At 35.4% G+C, this 17,986-nt stretch overlaps 1 protein-coding gene across 1 annotated transcript in view; it reads right to left on the bottom strand.

Annotated features, from left to right (window-relative positions):
- vat1l (vesicle amine transport 1-like) overlaps positions 1–17,986 on the bottom strand; it is a 74,721-nt gene that overhangs the window by 48,301 nt on the left and 8,434 nt on the right. Inside the window, exons 4-7 of the mRNA XM_056462334.1 lie at positions 15,519–15,661; positions 11,563–11,666; positions 3,547–3,602; positions 3,001–3,195 (exon numbers count right to left, since the gene is read on the bottom strand). Of these exons, the coding sequence (XP_056318309.1) occupies positions 3,001–3,195; positions 3,547–3,602; positions 11,563–11,666; positions 15,519–15,661 (498 nt within the window). The remainder of the gene's footprint in view (positions 1–3,000; positions 3,196–3,546; positions 3,603–11,562; positions 11,667–15,518; positions 15,662–17,986) is intronic.

Below are 17,986 nucleotides of genomic sequence, written 5' to 3'. Positions count from 1 at the left end.
TCTTTCTTTCTTTCTTTTCTTATTTTTGTTTATTTGTTTATTTCTCTCTCTCTCTGGAAAGAAGCACAGAGAAGGAATCTTGTTCCCTTTCTTCCTTTCTTTCTGCAATCTCTGTTCAGCCAATCTCTGAGCTAGGAGCACTTTTAGCTTAGCAACAATAATTTTATTATATTAGACCGTTATCATCTCGCTCAAAAATGACCAAAGTATAACTAGTGCTAGATCTGTGTCCATGCTCACAGTCTATACCCTCAGTCACTATTCCCTATGTCAGTACACTTGAAGGACTGAAAATTCAATCACTCGGAACACAGGAAAGGATAGCATTTTGTTTGTGCTTTGCTGGTTGATAAATCATTCAGATGGATTAAAATGTCAATTTCTTTGGTCATACCCTGTGATAGTTATTTTAGAGAGCTGTCTAGTAGTAATGAAACAAAGTATTTTGATTTCTGTCATCTATTGTTCAATTTGTAATATATTTTTCGCGCCTATTTTTGTTTTCATTACGGTTATTTTATGCCTAATTCTGTAAATTCATGTTAAACACTACTTTGAGACAGTGTTCACAGCTAAAAGAAAGTTGAATAAAAATTTGGTGGAGAAAAATGATTTTTGTGCTAATATTAGAGCAGTTAAAACAACACTAAAGTAAGGGGCAGGATGTGAACACGACAGGAGGGTTGATGACCACAGAGAGTCAGGACGTTGGTTTAATGAAAGACATCGCTCACTGACAGTATAGTGTACTCTTCATTATACTGGGGCATTAGAACCCACACAGACCACAGGTTGAGTGCTCCCTGCTGGCCTCACTAACACCACTTCCAACAGCAACCCAGTTTTCCCATATAGTCTCCCATCCAGGTTCTCGTCAGGCTCAGCCCTGCTTAGCTTCAGTGAGTAACCGATCTTGGGCTCCAAGGTAATATGGCTGTAGCATATCATATTTACTGTGATTAAAATCCACACTGACCATCTATCCTTTTTTAAAGTTATTAATACAACACTAGCAGGATAAATCAATTGTAAGAGACTCTGGGAATAAAGCACAGCACACTCAGCACTGTGAAACAGGGGCAGTTTTGGCCACAGTCTGTGCTGCTCTGTTGGGTTTCTCGGAGGGAGGGAGGGAGAGATGTCTGGCTGTGTAGGAAGACCACAACAACAACACAAACCATGCGTAATCAAAGTAGAGATGCACCAGTGCCGGACGGCCCACCTGTCATCTGACGATCTGAGACAGCAGCTGATTACATGCAGGAAAAGAGATTGGTGAGAATATTTTTAACCTCCCCCCGTTGACTTACTAATCAAAAACAATCCGTGACTATTTTTAACAGGTTGATGACTTTTTCTAAAATAACCCAAATGCATAGGCGGAAGGTGAACAAACTCCAGGGTAAGGCTAATATATGCACTGCCCTTAAATGCATTTTAAAAAGATTTGCGACCAACCAAGAAGAGGTTTTAACAAAAGCACCGCCTATCAACAAACGACTATTATATTCAACACGCACATTAAATTATTTTATTAAACTCTCCCACTGATCTACACTACCGGTCAAAAGTTTGGGCTCAGTTTATTTATGTTTTATTATTATTACTTTTATTTAAAAATCTAATTAAAATTATTCTGTTCATCAAGACGGCATTTATTAAATATAAAAAAATTGTTAAATACTTATTTATTAAATATTTATTTATTACTTACTGTATGCAGTTTCAAATGAAATTATTACTCCTTGTTGCTTTTATTACTATTACCAATAATAATAATAATAATAAATAATAATAATATTAGAGTGATTTCTGAAGGATCGTGTGACTCTGAAGACAGAAGAAATAAAGCTGAAATTTCATCATCACGGACGCAGCCCTCACTATTCTGTCAATCAAAAACTGAACTTGTAATTCAGCAATAAATATTTGACCTTTAAAATGTAAAACTCCAAACGATTGCCTAAACAAGATTACTACACTATAGGCTAGACTACATTACAATCAAACTACAAATTTCATTTAATGCTGAAAATAAATGAAACCAGAATAATATATTATTATACCCCTCTCGTAGTATCATTTGTTGTTTTAATACTTATGTCCTTGACCAGCAAATCAGAATAGTCCGCTGGCCAGCACTTTTGGTTTGGTTTTCAGAGCAGCTGCTAACTCCAGTAATAAACAGCGCTCATCAGTGCAACGTGGGGGTTGGACAGTTTCTTTTTTGTGCGAAGGGGAGCTTTAAATTTGATTGACAAACTTACAATAGCTAAAAGTGTTGTGTTAATCATCAACATTAAATTACATTCATATTACGCTTTACACCCATTACATGTTCTAAATGCATTTTTTTTCTTTGCTGCTATCTCCGTGGCTAAGCCTTCCCCAGCCTTACACACGCTCCGCCAATGCCCAAATGTTATAAAAAATGTTACTGTTTTCTATTTTCATTAGTGATTGAGTAAAATTCAGGCTAGTATCGGCCATACCGATACTTTGTGCAAATGCATCTTATGAGTCTAATTAATGTAAAAAAGTAGTCTATTTCAAATCATAGCTTCAAAACAGAGTATTTTTAAAATTTAATTTATTTTAAACTTGGCAGCATGGTGGCTCAGTGATTAGCACTGTTGCCTCACAGCAAGAAGTTCGCTGGTTTAAGCCCCGACAGGGCCAGGAGACATATCTTTGTGGAGTTGCATGTTTTCCCCGTGTTCGTGTGGGTATCTCTGGGTGCTCCGGTTTCCCCCAGTCCAAAGACATGCACTATAGGTGAATTGAATAGGCTAAATTGGCCATAGTGTATGAGTGTGTGTGTGTGTGTGTGTGTGAATGAGTGTGTATGGGTGTTTCCCAGTACTGGGTTGCAGCTGGAAGGGCATCCGCTGTATAAAACATATGCTGGATAAGTTGGTGGTTCATTCCGCTGTGGCAACCCCTGATAAATAAAGGGACTAAGCTGAAGAAAATTGAATAAATGAAATGTTTTTCTCTCACCTCCTCAAGCGCCCACAGGGAATCCACGACAGGCTTGATCTTCTTTTGCTCATAGAGGGAAAGAAGTTTTTGCACTGCAGTTTGGACTTGTCTGCATCCACCTTGCTTGAACAGGAGGTTAAGGAGCGAGAATCCGGCCATGACTTTATTCTCCTCATAGAGTTTAATAGGGTTTACCTTTTCAACCTGCCACCACTGCAAAGAGACAAAAAGGCAATTTCAAAACAATGTGTGACCATCAAACTTTCACAACCAGAAAAAAATATAAATACAGATGAATTATTAGCCACCCTGTATATTTTTTCCCCAATTTCTGTTTAATGAAAAGAAGATTTTTTTAACACCCTTCTAAACATCATAGTTTTAATAACTCATTTCTAATAACTGATTTCTTTTATCTTTGCCATGATGACAGTACAGAATATTTGACTAGATATTTTTCAAAATACTTTTACTTACTAATACTTTTTGAAAAAGAAAAAAAAAAAAAAAAAAAAAAAAAAAATCACACACATTTTGAAAAAAAATTAAACAAATTTCACTCACAGATTTTGCGAAACTGAAGAAACTTTTTGTCTCTCCTGTCACCATGTTTGAGGAACCTGGAAATAAGTTCACAAATGTACTTTTTATTATTGTTCATTCAGAAGGCGAACAAACACACATACATTACCTTGTTCTATTCAAGTACAACCCTGTAAATCCTAACACATGAAATAAAAAACAATACTGTTTCAGCCTGTTTCCACTGATCATTCTTGAGATGTTTCAGCAGCTTAACTGGAGTTCACCTGTGGTAAATTCAGTTGATTGGACATGATTTGAAAATGTATCCAAAAAGGTACATCTGTCTATATAAGGTCCCAGGGTTGACAGTGCATGTCAAAGCACAAACCAAGCAGGAAGACAAAGGAATTGTCTGTAGACCTCCGAGACAAAATTGTCTGGAGGCACACGGCTGGGGAATGTTACAGCAACATTTCTGCTCCTCTGAAAGTTCCAATGAGCACAGTGGCCTTCCTCATACGCAAGTGGAAGATGTTTGGAACCACCAGGACTCTTCCTAGAGCTGGCCGGCCATCTAAGCTGAGTGATCAGGGTATAACCCTATGGTCACTCTGTCTGAGCTCCAGCATTCTTCTGTGGAGAGAGGAGAACCTTACAGAAGGACAACCATCTGTGCAGCAATCCACCAATCAGGCCTGATTCTCTGGTCTGATGAGACTAAAATTGAACTCTTTGTGGAGTGAATGCCAGGCGTAACGTTTGGAAAAAACCAGGCACCACTCATCACCAGATCTAAATCCTATTGAACATCTCTGGAGAGGTCTGAAAATGGCTGTACTCTGTCGTTTCCCATCCAACCTGATAGAGCTTGAGAGGTACTGCAAGGAGGAATGGGCAAAAAAATCCCAAAGACAGGTGTGCCAAGCTTGTGGCATCATATTCAAAAAGACTTGAGGCTGTAATTGCTGCCAAAGGTGCATCAACAAAGTATTGAGCAAAGGCTGTGAATACTGATGTACATGTGATTTTTCAGGTTTTCAATTTTTAATAAATTTGCAACAATTTCAAAAATCTTTTTTCACATTGTCATTATGGGGTACTGTGTGTAGAATTTTGAGGAAATAAATGAATTTAATCCATTTTGGAAAAAGGCTGTAACATAAAAAAATGTGGAAAAAGTGAAGCGTTATGAATACTTTCCAGATGCACTGTAAAATGCGTATAAATATTAGATTTCACTCTCCCAATAATAATAGATAGACGATGTTAAAAATGATTTAGTAATTTAGATTCATCATCATTTTTAACAAATAATTATAATAATAATTTATTTAATAATTTAGATCAAGAGTTCAAAAACCTGATCTACAATACTTAAACACTTAAACATGGTATATTGATAACTGTTATGTGAGAACGCTGGACAACGGAGTTGAGGATCCAAATGCAGTTTTATTAAGAGAATCATTTAGCAAGCAAAAGTCTAAACAGGATGTATGCAGAGTAATTCAAAGCGTGGTCGGTAAATAGGCGAATGGTCAGTACAGGCGGCAAACTACGTAAACAAAGAAACAAAGCAAAGGTCAAACATAGCAAGACAAGGGAAACGCATCGTAGTGTTCACTAAACAGTATAACAAGACTCAGCAACAATGTGTGTGTGTGTGTGTGTGTGTGTGTGTGCTGTCTTTATAGTCCATGGAATCAGTCCATAATGATCTTCCGGCTGTGTGTGTAATAAGTAGGAAACAGTAACCGGTGTGTGTGTGAGGTGCATGCTGGGAGTTGTAGTTAGTTAACGTGGTGTGTGTAGTTCTCCATCAATCCACAGCTGCTAGATCACTGGTGATCGTAACAATAACAAAGTATATTAAAGGGTTAGTTCCCTCAAAATCAAAACGGATGACATAATGTTATACATTGGCATGTGTTAATTTATTTGTTCTGCTGAACACAAAGGAAGATGTTTGGAGGGATGTCAGTACTAAACAGATCTCAGGACCCTTGATTGAATGGCATGAGTAAACTATCCCTTTAAGTTGCTTCTATCCAGTTAAATTTAATCTCCATATAATACGGTTAATAATATATTATTGCTATAAATGTAATTGTTACATGTAGCTTTCAAAGAGCAGGAAACATGTGACAGTAGAAAGACGTGTAGCACAACCTGAAGGTGAGCAGATTCAGAAATACACAAAAAAGTCAAAAGAATACAAAAGTTTAAATTCTCACAGACAAAAATAAGGTTAGATATTGTGTAGTTCTGAGTGTGCTCCATTCTGGTGAGTGGGCTTGACAAACCACCTCTAGGATACAGTTTTTGTTCCCTAAACCGTAAAAAAGCTGGCTTCCACACAAATGATTTGTGTTGAGACAACATGAAGAAACTAGGTTAACTTATTAGCTTTAATAATGTTAAGTGGATTAAACATAAAACAGGGCAAAACGGTGGCACAGGGGGTAGCACTGTCGCCTCACAGCAAGAAGGTTGCTGGTTCGAGCCCCGGCTGGGCCAGTTGGCATTTCTGTGTGGAGTTTGCATGTTCTAACCGTGTTTGCGTGGGTTTCCTCCGGGTGCTCCAGTTTCCCCCACAGCCTAAAGACATGAGCTATAGGTCAACTGAATAAGCTAAATTGGCTGTAGTGTATGACTGTGAATGCAAGAGTGTATGGGAGTTTCCCAGCGCTGGGTTGCATGCAAAAATGCATCAGAAAAATATTTTTTAAATTTTGTTTTGCTGAAATTTGTTAATCAATCCTGCTCAAAACTACTAATTTGTTAAGAAAATAACAGGATTTTAACTCTTTAATTACCGAATTCAAAAATAATGTCACTGATTTGGTGAAAAAAAAACCACAAAATAACGTATTCTCAATAATAAAAATAATTGTGAACTGGATTTTTTTTTACATTTTATCACCGTCTTGGACATGTGAACAATTAGTAATAACATTGGCTTTGATGCATTGTTAGATTTTCATTTTTCTTCCTAATTTACTGCTGGTGGCTGTTTTTGCCCCATTGACTTCCATTATAACTTCATTTGATGATGCATAAATACACAGTCTTTGTTTTTGTTTACTCCATGTAGTTCTGAGAGCTGAGATACATATTTAAATTTTCTCACACACATCAAGGACACTCTCACACTGTCAGACACACATACACACTTTAATTTGCTGTTATACTCCATATAAAATCCAAAAAATAAAGTTTTGCTTGCACAGGCCTATCTAAAGGGTTAATGGTGCCAACTGATGATGAACAATAAACATTACAAATTTTACCTCTTCTCAACATGGGAAACCACCAACAATCAAAACTGCATGATTGTATGATGTCATGGTTTTGTAATCAAAAAAAAAATTGGTTATAATGGAAGTCAATGAGGCAAAAACAGCCACCAACAGTAAATTATGGAGAAAAAATGAAAATTAATAACAAAAAACAATGCATCAAAGGCAATGTTGTTTCACATGTTCAAGACTTTAATATAAGGTAAAAAAAATCCAGTCCACAATTTCTTTTTTATTTTTTCACCAAATCAGCGACATCACTTACGAATTTGACAATTAAGAGTTAAAATTCTGTAATTTTCCAAGCAATTTAGTAGTTTTAATCAGGACTGAGGTTTATTAAAATATTTACGCAAAATAAATGTAAAAAAAAAATTATCTGCATCAGAAATATTTAACTGATGCATTTTTACAGCAGTTTAATTCAGCAGATGTTTTCATCTCTAACATAACAAAAGAGTAGTATATTAGCCCAGAGTGTATCGTTGAGGTTTTTTTTTTATTCAAAGCATTTTCTCAAAATATGTGTCAAAATAAGCTGTCACCAAATCATTCCACTAGCTGAAACAGAAAAAGTCGTGGCCAAATTAAGACACAAAATTACCCCAGAGTGGATGAAGGCATCCCCAACAGTACATAAGGGTTAAACAAAGCAGAATACAGAAATATTCGGGAAACATAATTGTCCCAGGTGCATGTGACTAATAAATCAAACATTTCAATTCTAATGGACATAAAAATGCTACAAGATAAAAAAAAGTACAGCCTTGGCATGTGAAGCAATAAAACATGGCACTATTACAACTATGCCAAATGGCTCTTATTAACAAGCTCCGTCCAGAATTATGATGGCTGATTCATTCATTTGGCAGTAATGTGTTTTTAAACCTAAATTTTACATTATCTCCTCTCTGCGGTGTCCCTGCTAATTAAATACTCCTAATGGGCGAGAAAGAGAAGGGAATTGGAGTAATTAAAGTTGCAGGCTTTATCTTTTATGTGAATTAACCTCATTTAGCTGTTTGCCACCAAGAATGAGACTGCTTCTGTGTCTGTTAAATGAGGGTCAGGAGGTCACAAATGAACGTTTTATACATGTCATACACAAGGGGAATGACATCTAGCTAAATGTCAAAATGAAAGATAACAAAAATAAAGTTCTACATGTGAATGTAGAGTGCAAATGACTGAATAACATGGTAGATTTTGTTCATCAAATGGCTTCGGGGGAACTGGAATACACTGTAATACATGGGTGAAATAAGTGGGTAGTTCACTCAAAAAATTCTGCCATTATTTATTTACTCTTCACTTTTTCAAAAGCTATTTGAGTTTCTTTCTTTTCTTTCTGTTGGACACAAAAGAAGATATTTTGAAAAATGCTGGTTGCTTGGACCCATTGACTGAAATTTTTTTTCCTACTATGAAAGTTGATGGGTCCCATTGTTGTGATCACCACCGATGTTTTCTCCGCAGGTATTCTTACCGAAATACGACTCCCAGAACTCTTTGCACCCATCACCTCCTGCAGCAGCTGACAATAATCCTGACATTCACATACAGACACAGCTGTAGCTCATCTCACTGATTACATGGACTGATTAGTAGGACTATAAAGACACTTCACGCTCACATTCACATTGCTGAGTCTTGTTTCTTTCACAAACAGTACGAAGTGTTTTTCTCTGATTGTTTTCCAGTGTTTTGATTTTTGCCTTGTTTCCCATTTTGATCCTTTGCCGCCCAGTCTAATCTCTCACCTGTATTTTGACCACGTTTATTGTATTTCCCTTGTGCTACTGTTTTGCTCCTGTTTTTGACCATTGCCTGTGTGGTCTTACCTTTAATAAACTGCATTTGGATGCGAAGATCTGTTGTCACTGTCTGTTTTGTAACAGAGAAAACGCCACTGGCGATCACAACACCTATCAATCAGCATTCTTCAAAATATCTTCATTTGTGTTTAACAGAAGAAAGAAACTCAAAAGGTTTAAAACCACGTGAGGGAGAGTAAATGATGATGATGAATGAACTATCCCTCTAATAGTATACTGAATACTAAGTTCTGCTTAAAAAATTCATATTAGACTGGGTGCACACTAAAATATTTTATTTTTAAATCTCCTAAGATTTTCATGTTATAGACCACAAAAAATCCTAGATTTCAGAGTTATATTATGGGTGTTGTGCTGCATGTGATGAAGACTTCACAGCACACACCAACTGATTTCAACCTGAATGTCACAAATGTGAACACAGCAATTTTTCTTTCTCAAAATCTCTTGAAAATTGAGAATAAACATGAATAACTGAATTTAGCATTGTTTTGCAGATAAACAAGCATGTTCACTTAGCATGTTTCTTAAACATTATAAACATATTATAGTGTTTTTATGCTTTAGAGCAGACATGGCCAAAATTGGCCCATGGTAACCTTTAATTTGGCCCACCATCCCATCTCTGAGGCTGATTTACATTTTTATAAGCTACCTTCCGGCAACTAGCTTTCTTCAACTCTCACATGCTGTTCCTAGTCAGTACCTGGATGGGAGACCACATGGGAAAGCTAGGTTGCTGCCGGAAGTGGTGTTAGTGAGACCAGCCGGGAGCACTCAATCTGCGGTCTGTGTGGGACCTAACGCCCCAGTATATTGATGGGGACTCTGTACTACTCAGTGAGCACCGTCTTTCAGATGAGACGTTAAACCGAGGTCCCGACTCTCTGTGGTTGTTAAAAATCTCAGGATGTCCTTCGAAAAAGAGTAGGGGTTTAACCCCGGTATCCTGGCCAAATTTGCCCATTGGCCTCCTTCCATCATGGACTCTTAACCATCACCATATCATAATTGGCTTCATCACTCCGTCTCCTCTCCACCAATCAGCGGGTGTGCAGTCAATATGGCTGCCATCACATCATGGATGCTGCACTCTTGTGGTGGATGAGGAGATTCCCCCCAAAAATGTGAAGCGCTTTGAGTGTCATGAAAAGCACTATATAAATGTAAGGAATTATTATTACTTCTGCATCAAACGTGCACGTATGCGTATGCTCCAGCGCAGCCTTCGTGTGGTCACATAGCCTTCACCGTGGCTGACGCGCACCTCTCAAAAAATGTAACTACATGTCGCAATCATGACAAGCTCTGTGATTGGTGGGTTTTGTAGCGTTGATGAGTGTGGGCGGTGATGAGATCCGTGAGCCCGATGGATCGATTGTTTACAAGTGTTGAGTCCCATGAAATAGCTCCTTGTGTTTACCATGTGATTAAAGTAGTTGCACGTCCATCAGTTCCCGGCTCTAAATGAGCAAGTTTTAGCTACTTGTACATTAAGGTAGAGTTCAGAAAAACAAACAAAACACCCACAAAGAAACTCGACACAGAGCAACATAAAAACCTAGATAGCGCCTCAGAAGTGTTATCGCAGAGCAACACAAACAGCGGGTAGAAGTATGAATGCACAACTACGCACAAGGCGACGCCGTGGATCACACCAATCACTCGATGCAGAAGTCAAAGAAATCAGCCAAGTAAGAATGATGGGAAGGGTTGGAGCGAATACCTTTAACAGATATCATAATATCTAATTAAATATAACCTAATTTGCTTGTTTTATTGCTGAGCTACAAAAAAGCAAACTGAAATTAAATGTTTCAAATACATATTTGTATATATAAATACTGTCACATGACAAATCAAAGCAAAAACAGGTGCAGCTTGATTAGTGTAACTCCATTCTGTTATAAGTGGGATTGTTTTTAACTGTAATAAGTTCATTTGACAATGAAAATATATATACTGCATTAGTTAATATATAGCAATATTTTCTGGTAATATTTATACTTTAAACAAATTAAGAAATCACTCATGGCAACTTTAATGTAATCGTGTTTGGTATATTTACCTTCTTCCCACTGCACTCAATCCAGTTTGGTTTGTGGCCCTTCATAAAAAAAAGTTTGGCCACCCCTGCTTTAGAGTTAATACAGCAGCTTTCAAGAGTTCACACTTAGCTGATAATCAATAAAGCGTAATTGGCATGCTGTCCTGGGACAGACCCCTGAGCTCGTGATATCCTCGAGCATGAGGCTCCCTCCCATTAGAAGGGTGAGAGGGGAGTTCGAGCCCAGGTAGGTCCCGAGAACGCCCCTGCTTGTCGCCATGTGAGAAGAGTAAACTAAGGTTGTCTTGGGTGATAATTTGGTTTAGTCGATTGGCTTTAGTGTATGTTTTTGGACTGTGGGAGGAAACCTGGGAACCTGGGGGAAACCCATGTGAACACAGGAAGAACATGGAGACTCCGCACAGAAACGCCAACTGGCCCGGCAAGAGGTTGGACCAGCGGTGTTCTTGCTGTGAGGCAACAGTGCTAGCCACTGGGCCACCGTGTCACCCTATCGGAAAAAGGGTGGGAAGTAGAGGTGAAAGAGGGGAAATTTCAAGACAAAGATAGCTGAAGTGAAAAACTCTGGTTATTTATAATGTTTCCGTAATCATCTAATAGGGCAGATTACAGAGCTAATGAGGTGCCAGCCGTGTTGATCATAAGCACGTGATCCACTCGAAATTAGTTTATAAATAAACAACACTTAAATGTACTTATTCTTTGCAAATAAACATCTTTTTTTTGTAATTTGTGGAGATTTACATCCCCTGGTCATTTAAAAAGGTGTACTTTCCCTTTAAATTTTCTTTCCCCCCCCTGGTAAACTGGTTAATTTAAATGCAGTGCTCTGAAAATATTGCTGTGTACTAACCATACAGGATGTATGTTCCCATGGGCTTGAGCAAAGTGAGGCTTTTTCCTGTGTTTTCTCCACACAAACAGTCCAGTACGATGTCTACTCCTTCTGGAGATATTCTGCAGGAGAAAACAGACATCATTAACCACATCATTGCTAACAAAGACCTCTAAAATTCTGGAAACATAAAAAACATTGAATAAATGTATTTTGTTTAAGCATGTTTACACAAAAAGTACAGCTGATAAGGAATGAGAGGTATGTCTTTGTAAACATGTTATCCTGTCTTTATAGTGCACGGACCGCCTACAAACCATCAGAAAGTCTTGTGATGCCCAGAGTCATGGCTATTGTGGAAGAGAGAGACCAACTTGAGACCAATTTAATTTAGCTGCGGCCCTGATCCTGAGAGGAATGTGGAGCCACTGAGATTAAAAGAGTCCTAATCTCCTCTCTCATACCTAATTTACGTGCATTTGTTCAGAATCACTTACAGACATACAGTGCTCAGCATAAATGAGTACTCCCCTCACAGATCTCTCTTTCAAATGTATATTTTCTAAAGGATGTGCTACAATATTTGTGCATAAACATTAGATTAGTCAGTACAAAATCCAAAACTGGAACTAATCAAACAAAAACGTAAGATCATGTTGGGGAAACATTTTAATTAAAGAATTTAATATACAGAAAAAAAAAATCAAGAGAAACATAAAAAAATATATAAAATTTTGTTAAATTATTATTATTATCTGCAATAACACAAGTGAATTTAAATGTATAATCTTTGTATGATGATAGGTAACCAAATCCTTACTTACTCTTTCTCACTGTTTAATGAAACCGTTTTGTTTAAATAGAGCAAAAATGACTGAGAAATGGATACAAATATGCATTTTTAAAAGGGGGTGTACTTATTTATGCTGAGCGCTGAGTATTGTATTATGAAATAATCAAAAGTATGTTGTAGTTTATACTGCTATAGTTAATTGGTAGAATCTGTTTGTTTGTATTTCACATGTAATTTTACAATTACTGTACCATGGTCATTCCGACCTTTTAGTTTTTGTAAGAGAAACCAGTAACATTGAAAAAGGGAGAAGAAAATAAAGATTAACCATAGCCCTGTCTTAAATGGATAGTTCACCCAAAAAAGTGAATATGCTGCCATAATTTAAAATAATACATTTGAAAACATGTGAAACAATAATTATTGTGAAAAGTGCTATACAAATATACATAAATTGAATTGATTTTATTCACTCTCATACTGTTCCTATATATATATATATATATATATATATATATATATATATATATATATATATATATATATATATATATATATATATATATATATATATATATATATATATACCTGTGTATATTATTTATACAGGGTGTCAAGAAAGTATTCATAGCGCTTCACTTTACCCTCATTTTTTATGTTACAGCCTGATTCCAAAATGGATTATATAACTTTTTTCCTCAAAATTCTACACACAATACCCCATAATGACAATGTGAAAAAAAAAAAACTTTTTTTAAATTCTGGCACACCTGTCTTTGGGAATTTTTGCCTATTCCTCTTTGCAGTACCTCTCAAGCTCTATCAGGTTGGATGGAAGCGACAGTGTACAGCCATTTTCAGATCTCTCCACAATAGGATTTAGGTCTGGGCTCTGGCTGGGCTAAATCTCATCAGACCAGAGAATTTAGTTACTTATGGTCTGAGAGTCCTTCAGATGCCTTTTGGCAAATTCCAGGCAGGGAGTGGCTTCCGTCTGGCCACTCTGCCATACAGGCCAGATTGGTGGATTGCTGCACAGATGGGGGACCTTCTGTAAGTTTCTCCTCTCTCCACAGAAGAACGCTGGAGCTCAGACAATGTGACCATCAGGTTATTGATCACCTCCCTGACTAAGGCCCTTCTCCCCCGATCACTCAGCTTAGATGGCCGGCCAGATCTATGAAGAGTCCTGGTGGTTCCAAACATCTTCCACTTACGGATGATGGAGGCCACTGTGCTCATTGGAACTTTCAGAGCAGCAGAAATGTTTCTGTAACCATCCCCAGCCTTGTGCCTCGAGACAATCCTGTCTCGGAGGTCTACAGACAATTCCTTTGTCTTCATGCTTGGTTTGTGCATTGACATGCATTGTCAACCCTGGCTCCTTATTTAGACAGGTGTATGCCTTTTCAAATCATGTCCAATCAACTGAATTTACCACAGGTGAATCCAGTTAAGCTGCTGAAACATCTCAAGAATGATCAGTGGAAACAGAATGTACCTGAGCTCAATTAAGAGCTTCACGGCAAAGGCTGTGCATACTTATGTGCATGTGATTTTTCAGGTTTTTTTATTTGTAATAAATTTGCAACAATTTAAACAAATTTTTGTTCACATTGTTATTATGGGGTATTGTGTGTAGAATTTTGAGCAAATAAATGAATTCAATCTATTCTGGAATAAGGCTGTAACATAAAAAAATGTGGAAAAAGTGAATACTTTCCGGATGCACTGTAGACATTTGAATGAAACCTGAGAGGTTTCATTTTCATTCTGAAAACGTAGAACTATCCAAAAAGGTTATAAAGGCATATTTTAAGTCTCATGAAAACAAACTCTTTATATAATGAACAAATTTAATTTACACTCTTATTCAAGATGTTACTGGGGCTGTATTAAAGTATGTGAAAGTATTTAATTGTAGCTTATTCTATTCCTAAATATAATGCTGAAATATGTCTATTTCTCACAATTAACAATAATTAGGTTAGTATAGGGCTCAATGCTGCACTCTTGTACTGTACTCATATTCTGTGCGAACTGTAGATTAGGTTAGTCAGTAGCAAAGAAAGTAAAATGCTCCACAAATTACCATTCAACTTAAAAAACACACTTTTGTTCCAGAATTTTAATTGTTAAAGACAATTGTTCAATTGTTATCTGGACAGAAAACTCTCAATGCAAAAAAACTTTTCTCACTTGGACTTTTTTGTCTTGTTTCTAGTCCAAATATCTAAAAAATTTTAAATCTAGAAACATTTTCTAAACAATCAAAACATATTGTCTTGTTTTAAGAAATAATATGCCAAAATGAAGTAAGTTTTTGCTTAAAACAAGCTAAATAATCTGCCAATGAGGTAAGAAAAATAAGATTATTTTGCTAACGCCATTGGCAGATTACTTTGCTTGTTTTAAGGTAAAACTCACTTAATTTTGGCATATTTTTTCTGAAAACAAGACTATGTTTTGCTTGCCTAGAAAATGCTTCTTGATATACATTTTTTAGATATTTGGACTAGAAACAAGACAGACAAAACTAAGTAAGAAAAGCATTTTTTACAGTGTGTTTCAAACAATAAGTAAAAAATAGAAGCCTTGTGAGTTTAGTATGGTGTGCAGCTGAGTAAATGTTGACAATATTATGCCTTTAAAAGGATAGTTCACATCAAAACTGAAAATCTGTCATCAATTACTTACTATATTCAGTAAAACGGTAACTGTTGACTTAGTATATTTTTTAATCGATATCAATGGTGTCAGGTTTTTCAGTTTTCTTTAAAAATATCTTCATTTGTTTTCAGCATAAAAAAAGAAACTCATAAGGGTTTAGAACTACTTGAGTGTGAGTAAACAGTGAGTAAAATAAAATTTTTCGATGAACTCTCTTTAAATCTTCTTCAGTCCAATGTTTCCTCAAATGTGTTGCTGAACACATTTTCTGGCTTTGTACGGTTGACGAGACGGACGTACAGGTGCCCCTCCCCATACTACAATACACTACTTTCCCATCTGCTGGGTGTTGCCATGGGGACCGGAGCCACACAGGTTTAAAGGAACAACTGGTGACGTCTGCCGACTCTCACTAGCCTCACAGTATGACTCACATATCATCTAACTGATACTACTGTTTCCTTTTTGCACAGTCACCTACTGCACATCAACAGTCGCAATTTGTGCTTACTTCTTAACTTCTGGAACATAGTCGAGATTTCTGTCAAACAGATGAGTGACTGAATGCTTTATGGCTTCGTGTTTGAAAGGCGAGGCGGTTCCAAACACAGTGACATTGGGGACCGTGGAACAAAGTTGAGCGACTGCTTGACCCTAATATGGAAAAAGAAGACAAAGGTCAATCGTTTCTGTCACTTTTAAATGTTGTTTGATTGCATACTACAATATAACAAAGCTGTTAACTCTTGTCATTAGTGACACTGGCGGCCAGTAATTGAACTGCAGATTATAGCTTGCGCAAACACTCATAACACATACACGATTGAATAGGCCTGTAAGAATATACATTTTTTTTTGTTGTAAGATATATTGCACCAAAATACATTTGCAATAAACAATATTGTCATATATACACTATATATATATACACATATATACATATATACATACATATATACATATATATATATATATATATATATATATATATATATATATATATATATATATATATATATATATATATATATATATATACATATATATATATGACAATATATGTACACTATATATATATATATATGACAATATATGTACACCATATATATATATATATATGACAATATATGTACACCATATATATATATATATATATGACAATATATGTACACTATATATATATATATATATATATATATATATATATATACATGACAATATATGTACACCATATATATATATATATATATATATATATGACAATATATGTACACTATATATATATATATGTACACTATATATATATATGTACACTATATATATATATATATATATATATATATATATATATATATATATATGTATATATATGTATATGTATATATATATATATATATATATATATATATATATATATATATATATATATATATATATATATATATATACACATGACAATATATGTACACTATATATATATATATATATATATATATATATATATATATATATATATATATATATATATATATATATATATATATATATATATATATATATATATATACATATATATATACATATATGAACATGATTCAATATTCACAGTATGGTTCTTTTGCGTTCTTTGATCAGCTGTTAAATAAAAAAGAAAATTGTATTTACAGTGATATACTGATAACAAACATCCAATTGCCATCTATCTGAGAGTGACATTTATGTAAGGAATAATTGATGACAGGCCATTGAATTGTTCAAAATAGTGCAAAACTAAAGTGGTCATGCAGGCACAACAAGATCAATTAGTCAATCAATTAGACAACTTATACTGTGGTTACCCCACCTGACAATCACATTGAGGTAATGCATATCTCAAGTGTATATTGTTTTGCAATTATTAAATGACCCAGAGTCAATTATTCAACTTATCCTGTGCCTGACAAAGACATTATAGATATAAGGAAAAATTGATGACGGGTAATTGAATTATTAAAAAATTATGCATATCTGAGATGATGCAACCTTGACACAAAGAAAATAATGCACATCTTGAGTGTGCATTTTTTTCTAATAATTCAATAGACCAGAGTCAATTATTCCATTTATACTGTGGTTATCCCACCTGAAAGTGGCATTGAGGTAAGAAATAATTGATGATGGCCCATTGAATTATTAAAAAAGTTGTGATAATGTTGTGAAGCATGATCGACAAGAAGAAAATGATGCACTCAATCTTAAGTAAGCATTATTTTCTAAAAACTCAATAAACCAAAGTCAATTATACTACGGTTAACCCAACTGAGAATGACATTGAAATAAGGAATAACTGATGACAGGGCATTGAATTATTAGAAAACAATGCAAAACTGAAGTGATGAAGCAGTCACAATGCTAAGAAAACAATACACATAATGAGTGTGCATTATTTTCTAATTATTCAATGATCCAGAGTGAATTATTCCACTTATCCTATGGTTACCACATCTGACACTACATTGAGGTAAGGAATAATGATGATGGGCCATTGAATTATTTAAAAATAGTGCAAAACTGAAGTAGTGACGCAGACACGAAAAGAAGAAAATAATGCACATGTTGAGTGTGCAATATTTCCTAATAATTCAATAGACCGGAGTCAATTATTCCACTTATACTATGGTTACCCTACCTGAAAGTGACGTAGAGGTAAGAAATAATTGATGATGGCCCATTGAATTATTAGAAAATATTGCAAAATTGAAGCTGTGATAAAATGGTGACGCAGGATCGACAAGAAGAAAATAATGCACTCAATCTTCAATGATATAAAAATGCAATGAACCAAAGTCAATTATACTATGGTTAACCCAACTATAAATGACATTGAAATAAGACATTATTGATGATAGGCCATTGAATTATTAGAAAACAATGCAAAACTGAAGTGGTAATGCAGTCACAATGCTAAGAAAATAATACACATCATGAGTGTGCATTATT

Source organism: Danio aesculapii, chromosome 7 (genome assembly GCF_903798145.1).
Source record: "Danio aesculapii chromosome 7, fDanAes4.1, whole genome shotgun sequence".
NCBI classification, from domain to species: domain Eukaryota; kingdom Metazoa; phylum Chordata; class Actinopteri; order Cypriniformes; family Danionidae; genus Danio; species Danio aesculapii.
The sequence above is the reverse complement of the archived record's forward strand: the minus strand, read 5'-3'. Positions and strand labels throughout refer to the sequence as shown.